The 9,384-nt window shown below is 33.1% G+C and overlaps 2 protein-coding genes across 2 annotated transcripts; both read left to right on the top strand.

Moving 5' to 3' along the window:
• The first annotated feature begins 1,338 nt into the window (after positions 1–1,338).
• Positions 1,339–3,809, top strand: LOC131610756 (uncharacterized). The gene is made up of 3 exons (XM_058882794.1): positions 1,339–1,556; positions 1,922–2,729; positions 3,137–3,809. Exons 2-3 carry the CDS (start codon positions 1,948–1,950, stop codon positions 3,624–3,626), a joined length of 1,272 nt encoding a protein of 423 aa, XP_058738777.1. The 5' UTR covers positions 1,339–1,556; positions 1,922–1,947; the 3' UTR covers positions 3,627–3,809.
• A 2,660-nt stretch (positions 3,810–6,469) lies between these two features.
• Positions 6,470–8,581, top strand: LOC131612938 (uncharacterized). The gene is made up of 3 exons (XM_058884679.1): positions 6,470–6,629; positions 7,825–7,907; positions 8,264–8,581. Exons 1-3 carry the CDS (start codon positions 6,551–6,553, stop codon positions 8,291–8,293), a joined length of 192 nt encoding a protein of 63 aa, XP_058740662.1. The 5' UTR covers positions 6,470–6,550; the 3' UTR covers positions 8,294–8,581.
• The last annotated feature ends 803 nt before the right edge of the window (positions 8,582–9,384 follow it).

The raw sequence follows: 9,384 nt of genomic DNA, 5'->3' as shown, positions 1-9,384 counted from the left end.
CTTGAACTCCTTATGTGATAGAGTTGTCATTTGAGTTGACTTGTTTAATCTCTAACTTCCTATTTTGTTGAAGCTTGTTATGAACTATAAGTTTTACCATGCCAATAAATTATTGAGAGACATGAAACATGACGTCATGTATCCCTATGTCCAAATGATTTTTTAATAAAAATATTGTCATTGCCACTAAATTCTCAGGTGGATCAATTGGTGCACCTCTATAAGTAGTGAAAAGAAGCACAAGTATTGAAACTCCCACTGCATTTGAAGGTCCATTAGGAAGTTGTTGGTATTACCTCTTCGTTGATAATGATGATGATGATAGTTGATCCATACTGCTAAGATTCTTTTCAAAGCGCATGTGCATATGCCAAATGTAGTACTGACCTAGTGGATGAAAATTTTTAATGGTACTTGTTGTAGTGTTCCATTGGATGTGCTAAATTTGTTGTTGAATTGTGTAAGTTAGTCGGGGATCAACTAATAAGTCTGAGTTACGATTCCTTCATCTTTACGTGATTGCGTTGAGAAAGGAACTGTGTTCCTCATTCATGGAGAGTTTTAAGTATAATTAGTGGAGATGTTAAACTACTAAATTAAGTAATAAATAACAAATAAAGTATAGTAACTAGATAAATTAGTAAAATATCTTGATTGATCGATTGCTTTAATCTCTATAATAATTTACAAGTTATGGCTTTTGTAGAAGAAACTATTCTAGTGGTCATAAAATTTTGGTCTGCATAAATGACATCCAAATAAGTTATTTATAGGAGTAATACATAAGTGTTTCCTCTATTTTAGAACACGTGACACCCCATGTTTAACTTGTATCTTCCATTTCTCGACATATTCTCTTGATATTATCCATAATGCACAAATTTATTTAGGTAGTGGCTGTGTAATCTTCACCTTCTTTGGTTAGTGACTCGGGTTGGTGAAACGATGATTAGTATGGCTTTCATAGTAAGGATATTTCGTATGTTCATTATAAAAAGCAATTTAAAAAGAAAAGAGTGTCCATCTATGTAAGAAAGATAGTCATATAGTATACTTTTTTTGGTACAAGTCATAGAGTATAGTTCTTTCTTCTTATCTATAAAATGACCCAAAAATCAAATAATCCACCGTCGATTACCTCTTATATTACCACGTGTCATCACATAGAGACTCCATACAAATCACCCTACATTAGATTTTTTTGTGGACCCATGTTAAGCATGTGGACCACCCAACCATTTGACAAAGACAACATACAAAAAAACAGAAAAGATAACGCACGAAACGACGTCGTACTACCAAACTTCTTCATTCAGCTTTCTGTAGTGACTAATGAATGAATCAAACCGGAAAAAAAAAAACAGTAGTACGATAATAACGAAAACAAAATAAAAAACAAAAAACAAAAAACAAGAAAAACATAAACAAAAGACATGTTATTCTTTCACATGTTTCATCATCACTTTCTTCATTCTCTGAATCTCAATTTCATCCCCTTCTTTTCTATCCATTCAACTTGATCTACTCTTCCTCACTATCCACAATTTTTTCACTTGGTTAGTTTTCGTTCTCTTAATTCTATGTTTATTGTTTATAATTTATGTTGGACTTTCTTTAATTTTATATAGCTTTTTGCTTGATTTTCACGCATGTTATGAATATGCTTGAGTTTTACCATTGTGATCATATAGTTTTGTGAAGTTTGAAACCTCTTGAGTATTTTGATCTGGTGAGTATATGAAGAAAAACTCAAAATCTGATTCTGAAATGGGGTTGATGAAAATTTAGGGTATTATTTTACAGTCTAATTTTGATAAAATTTGTATTGTTATGGCATTTACTTTGACTGTAGAATTCATAAGCTTCAAAATCTGATCCATATGCTTTAAGTTTAAACTGCTGATATTGTTGTTTTGCTCAGAATCTATGAACAACAATAGATAAGTGATGGCGGCTGCAGAAGCGAGGACTCTGTGGCAGAGAACTGCGAATCGGTGCTTTGTGCAAGAAGATGCAAAAAGAGCTCCCAAGTTGGCTTGTCGTCAATCTTCAAGTGCATCGTCGAAACTGGTTGATGCTGGACCTACGAATACAGCAGACGAATTGGATTGCGCTGCGGTTAAATCCGCCCATTTTAGCAGCAAATCATCGTTCTGTAATCCATCACCTGATCCTAGGTGGTGGTTGCATTCACATTCACAATCACAACCTAGTTATGGTTATCAAAAAGGTTTGACAAATGAAAAGTTAAGTGAATTGGAGAAAGAGGTTGAAAATTTGATGGCTAGTGATGAAAGTAAGGCATCTAGTAAAAGTTCTTTAGTGTTTCTTGAATTAAAGGATGTGATGGAAAAGCACGAGAAAATGGAGAACGATTCAATAGCTTGTTCGTTAGGCTCCAAGCAAACGAAGGATTTTTCCTCGGAACCAGACTATTCTTGGATTGAAGGTGATAAAGCCGAGCCGTGGTGGCGGATGGCAGATAGAGATGAGTTAGCTTCCTTTGTTTCGAACAAATCACTTAACCATATTGAGAATTGCGATCTTCCTCCTCCTAAGAAGAAGCATCTTAGTGGATACTCTTGCTCTAGTATTATGAGTACTAATGATGACAAAACAAAGACAGCATCTTATAATTTGGAAGCCAAATCCGGAAGGTTTTCCAATTCGAAGAAGGGTCCTTCTGCCAATGAAGGACTATTGTATTTTGCATCGGCCAAATCTTCAAGGTATTTTCCCGCTAATATTCCTTAGAGGATTGTAGTTTGTGGCGTATATTGTTTAAGGTGTGTCTGGATAAACAACTTAATTATGCACTTATAGTATAAGTACTTATCTTGATAAGCGCTTATGTGTAATTTTTAAGCTATTTCTACCAAAAAAAATAGAGTTAAATTATTTTCAAATAAGTTATAAGTTGATTTCATAAGTTATACCGGAGAACTTATGGAAATAAGCTGAAAAGAACTTATAGACATATTGTAACTTGTTTACATAAGCGAATAGTGATAAGTGTGGTTATGCCAGTTAATGAGCTCAAATAAGTTCATGCAGACGGAGCATGCCTAATGTATTATAACTCATTGATCTTGTGCTTTTGATTTACTTAATATCTGTTTGGGCAACTTCATTGCAGTGATACCCCTACTCACGACGATGACGATGTCAAGCAAAGTATACAAATTTCTGAGGGAGACACTAGCAAAGCACAATTGATGGAGGCATTATGTCACTCTCAAACACGCGCACGGGAAGCAGAGGAAGCAGCGAAACAAGCTTACGCAGAGAAAGAACACATTGTTACACTCATTTTTAAACAAGCTTCACAACTCTTTGCCTATAAGCAATTGATTAAACTGCTGCAGCTGGAAACTCTCTGCAACCAGATCAAGAATAATGATCAGTCAACCTCAACTCTCTTTCCGGTTGCTCTTCCATGGATGTCGGATGAACGCAGGAAATCACGGAAGAGAAAGCAAACATATTCCAACGGCAGACGTGACAGAAAAGGCAAGGCGAATTGTGATATTACAACGTATGCGGTTGCAATTGCTTTAGGGTTAAGTCTTGTTGGAGCAGGCTTGCTATTAGGATGGACTGTTGGTTGGATGTCACCATGTTTATAGTTCTGTAATATATTTGAATCATTGTATTGCTTGTCATAAGTAAGTTATCAGATTTGTCTGTATTTTTGTAGATTAGTTAGTACATAAACTGTACATTTTGCTTTGTAATTTTGGATTGAATTGAGATTATGCATGTAAATCTTTCTGTGATGATGATGAAAAAACACCTAGGATTTGTATTTATGATTGTGAAGAATGTATTTACAAATTACAACATTTTTTTTCAAAACATGAAGAAAATTGTGAAAATAAATTACATGTTAGTATTAAGACATTATTTATATCTATTTATTTAATAAATTGTGTCAAATTTTAGATTTATAATATGAATTATAAACATATATGACATTGCACAGAAAGTTGATATTGACCGATTGCAGTCGCAGACATTGTTAATTCTTCCACTTAGATCAAATTTTTCTTAGACTCAAGTCTAAAATTCATAAATTATATGTAAATTTTTGTGGGGTCCAACTATTTCCACAAGATCAACATACATTTGACAAAATAGATTGTTGCATGTGATGACAAGTAGAAAGATTTATGGTGTACACATGTTATGGTGCATGTCTTACAAAAAAACATTTGTTATGGTGCATGTTTTGCAAAGAACACTTGTTATGGTGCATGTTTTTCTAAGAACACTTGATGTTTTACATGGAAGGTAAAAGACAAGTGTCTTAATGCATGTAAGATACCTTTGGCTTGCTTCTCCTATAAATAGAACCATAAGTAAAGCATTCAAATCACAACACAAAAGATAAGAACAAGAAGCAAGAGAGAAAGAGAACCTTGCTCAAGAGAGAAAATTGTTTTTCATAAAGAGTTTCTTTGTGAGAGTGATTCTTGTAAATTGAGAAGTACATTGTAGTGAGTTCCACCTAAGAGTAAAGTTGTATATTTCCATTATCATAATAGTGGAAGTTTAAGAGATCTAAAGGTCTCGTGATTTTTTCTTTTTTATATTGAGAAGGTTTTCTACGCTAAAATTTTCTTGTGTCTTTAAGTTTATATTTCACGTTTTCGTTAATGCCTATTTTTGAGTTCAAGAAGGAGGGAAATTATGAAGGTTATTTCCCAACTATTTTCAGAATGATTAATGAGTGCATATATTGTAATTTAAATTTGTTATTATATAAGAAGTTAACACACAAATTTATTCAAATAATGGTATTGAAGATAGAGTTAAAAATGAGAATGTAAAGCTAGTTTGATACTTTTTTTTTTTTTTTTACAATAACTACATTATTGGAGATTTTTTTTTTTTATTTTATCAATAATAACTACTCTATGTTGGAAATTTTGACTCACCATCTTCAATAAAATGTCCTGTCTTTTTTTTATCTACAAGATTTCAACCCAAAACTTATTTTATCTTATCGATTAAAATTTCATTTGAGACAATTTAAGAGTTTAACTGACAAATGATACAGTAGTCAATCATTTAAGTAGAATTTTAGTTGGGGTTGAAACTAGATATATTGTTATAGAAAAAATATATTTAACCATGTAAAATGAACGTGTTTTAAAGAGCCAAAACATGTTTTGGTCTAAATGGCTATATAAATGAATAAATCTGTAAACGTGTTTTAGACATTGTGAATAAATACATAATGAAGTCAAAATAGACTTTTGGGTATTTATCTCTTTATCTCACACATGCTTGGGATCATGGTTTAGATATAGAGGTAGTAACGATAAGTCAGACGAGCCTCCTCCAAATCTCTAGAGTGTTTAGGGTTCCTGAGATGCCGCCTTAGGTGTCTCAACATGTATCGGTGGGACTTTCAGGGACATTAGAAGGTGACACTTGTCTCCTACAGGAAGACAAAGGCGGAGATACATTAGCCCAAAAAGTTAACGTCTCTGTAAACTAAATACGACAGGTGCCTGTGATGATCGAGCTCTTTCCCTCCGAACCGATGCATGTTGTGCAACTCTGTCATGCCTCAGTCTATCTTGTTTATTAATCATAATGTCGATAGTTAAACCACACAAGCATTATATAAATGAAACACGATGAAGTGAAGCCAAACAACACAAACATAAAAAAATTTAGAAATGTATCTTCGAATTCTGGAAATCAAAACACTGAGAAGACTAGAGATGCATTTTTCCGGATTGCTTTGCAACTCAAAAGAACGAAAATGGAAGCAATGCAGTCTAATAAAAAATCAAAAAAATTGCATATATCATTTACCAAATATGAATTTGATGTTGAGCTCTTTGATTGATTGGGTGTTGATGGAGGAAACCTTTTTTTTTTGTTAAGTAACTTAGTAGTTGGAGTTCACCTAATTAAAGATGAACAAGTGAGATGTCATTGGTTTGAACTCGCGCTCCTGCACCTGATCTCCTTATACAACTACCAACTAAGTCACCTTAACAAGATGTTGATGGAGGAAACTTAAAAGTGTGAGATGAGAGATTTTGAGAGTTGAGAGGTTTCGAGAGTTTGGATAGTCTGAGATTATTTTGATAAGTAAGGAAGGAGAAGAGCCTCTGACGCATATTTGATCAAAATTGCGTACAAAGATACATACATATCTGTAAATTACACAAAGATGCATTTCCGTAATTTTTTTTTTGACACAGTCTTAAGATTTTGTTTAGAAAAGAATGTGATTGAAGTGCGCGTGCAGATGCATTTTTAGATTTTAACGGATAGTTTTAATTTTTTACTAGGGTGAGGAAGCAATGCTTAACGTGCTATAAGTCATTTTAAAAAAAATGGAATGACCTGTTTTTAGTTGGGTTTATAATTTAGCGGGCTGGATGGGCCCACCTTAACTCTGTCTTGGCCCAAATTTCTTAAGAGAGAAGAAAAATTGACAAAAAATTTCCACCAAGAAAAGAGAAGAGAGTGGAAGATACGAAATTGAAGAGAAGAAGTTGGAAGTTAGAAATCGAAATCGAAAATCAAAATGCCTGTGATGGAGAAGCTCAAGATGTTCATTGTTCAAGAACCAGTTGTCGCTGCTTCATGCGCCATCGCCGGTTTTGGTATCTCTCTAAACCCTAATCGCAACCTTTCTCTTGTCCATAATTTCATATATAATACTCGGTTACCGCTAAAATTAGGGTTAATTGTTGATTTATTTAGCTTCACATCTACACAATTGGGGTTTTCCGATTACTGGAATGAAACGCTGCAATTCGATGTGCCAGAAATGATAGAAATGTATCATTTTGATTTCTAATATTTGAGATCTTGTTTGGCAAATATCATTCTGATTAAACCGACGAAAACACTGTTTTTGTTCCGGCCTAAAGTTTGTGCATCTAACTGCCTGAATAGCCTATGCTTTTATATGTCAAGGTTACATTATTATGAATTTGTAACACCAACGCTTCAGAAAAAAGGTTTGAGTGTCTTTGTTGTGTGTTTGGTATCCGTGCTTCATAGTTATGAATAGGACCAAATTTAAGTTGTTCATTGATTATAGGCGGAGGTCCTCTCAATTTCTCAAAAGTAATGGGGGTGTGAATCCAAACCCTCAATCTTAAGATTAGAAATGACAATATTAGAGAGTGTTGGGGTAACACCTGTAGTAGAAAAGATGGTGAAAAATAGATTTAAGTGGTTTAGGCATGTAGAAGACTTGTAGGTTATGTGGTAACGAGAGTAATTTAGATTGAGAGGAGTCAAACAATTAGAGGCAGAGGAAGACCTAGAAAAACTATAAGAGAAGTTATTAAAAAAATATCGAGATTAACGATTTGGATAGAAGCATAGTTTGAACATTATGACATAAGTTGATCCATATAGTTGACCTCACTTAGTATAGTAGGATAAGGCTTAATTGTTGTTGTTTAGTCTCCCACATATTATTTTTCAATTGCCTAGATTCCATTGGACCCTCCGTTCACTGGAGAGGATCCAATGAAATGGAGAGCTCTGTTTACTATAGTTTTTGTGTGTATAAAGTCACCTAAAAGCTTAATATATGTCTCATAATTTAACAATCTGTGCCTATATTCAAATAAAACTATAGTATTAAAACTCTCCATTTCTTTTGAAAAATGGAGAGGAACCCTACTCATTGATCATCTTGGCTAAAATAGGGCTATAAGTAACAGCATGGAGTGTTCACAATTCGGCTTAAAATTAGATTTATTATAGTTTAAAGATGTTTCTAGTTGGATATAGTTGTTTTCTGTTGACAAATTTTTACTTACTATGAAAAATTTTCTGCAGGCCTTTTTCTTCCTGCTGTTGTGAGGCCTATTCTGGACTCATATCAAACAACCGAGCAACCTCCTCAACCTGCTTTGAGTGATGTGAGTGTTTCTTTTGGTTTTGGCTTTAACTTTGCAGTATTGTTTTGAAACCAGATAATATGTATAAAAAAATTAAAAATTTAATGTCATTATGTGGGTAACATTATTTATACTCCCTTCTCTGTCAAAAAAATTCTGTTTTCTTGTGTAATATCTTAAAATCCAGAGGTCTAGATTGCCATCTTCAAATCCATGAGTTACTTGTAATAGATGCAAACCCACCATTAGTTGCTGGAATAGTTTCTCTTGAATGGGTTTCAGATATGCTCCCTAGTCCTTACTCCCCACCCCCAAAAGAGGCAATCATTTACATTTATGGCTTCCTTTCCTGATATTGGCGTTCTTCCTTATTGCAGGTGGTCAAAGGTATGGCAGGTCAAAAGTAAGCTGATTTACTTGAGATACAAGTGGATAATTGCCAACTTCTCATGCCTGAACTTTTTTTTTCTTTCATTTTGTGAGTAATAAAAGTACCTAGTTACAAAACATTTGATTGAGCATCAGTTTGTTACAATCTATCAGTTCCAGATTCATCCAGAGGCTTCATTTCATATTTAGGTTAAGTGTTTGGTTGAATGTCAAGTTTATTCTGTTGCCTTATTGATTGTCTCTAATTAAATATCAAAAGCACTTTCCGAATTGTTCCTCTAGTGACAATATAAAGGAGTTTTGTTGAGCTGACTTGAATACATGAATGTTGTTTGTAAATCAGGCTTTAGCTTGTCATTACCATGCTTTCACTAGGTTTTTGATCCTCTCCTTTTCCTATCTCATTTTCACCTTCATATTAGGAGAGTGACACAAGTACATTACATTTTTATGAATATCACATACAAAATCAAAATTGAGTAAACAATTGCTGGTGTATCTAGTCAGTACTAAAGCAAAACATCAAAGAGTTTGTTAATTGAGATTAGTTGATATGATGTTATTGTATGGTTGGTGCATCATAATTATTCATAGGGGGTTATTTTAAATGTGATTGAAGTAAAAGTCAAATACTTCAAAAAATTTAACGGTTATTATTAAATGATAGGGTAAAATATCTTTATACTGTTTGTTGGTGTATATCAATTAAGTTCATTATATATTATAAAATACTTAAAATGTTGAAATTATATTTTCAATTATTTATAAGAGTAACTAATCTACAAAACAATCTTATAATAGTATGTTGTCATAATTTATTACCATATTAATCAAGCGTTTATACTAATTTGTTTTTCAAACTTATGTTATAATCATCTCTGCATAAAAAAGTTTATCATAATTTTTTTTTCTTGCAAGTAAATATTGTTAACAAAACCAAAATTAAAGATACCTTATATTTTGAGATAAAACATATTTTACGGTGAATAAAAAAAAGTTCAAGCATCTTGTATGTTGTCAAAATTATTGTATAGAATTTGTTTGGACTTAATTCTTAATTCCTTAGAAAAGGGGGGAAATCAACATTCAACTGAAGTTTAGCCCCCAA

Source organism: Vicia villosa, linkage group LG6 (assembly GCF_029867415.1).
Source record: "Vicia villosa cultivar HV-30 ecotype Madison, WI linkage group LG6, Vvil1.0, whole genome shotgun sequence".
In the NCBI taxonomy this organism is placed as follows: domain Eukaryota; kingdom Viridiplantae; phylum Streptophyta; class Magnoliopsida; order Fabales; family Fabaceae; genus Vicia; species Vicia villosa.
This window is presented reverse-complemented; position numbering and strand designations above follow the sequence as displayed.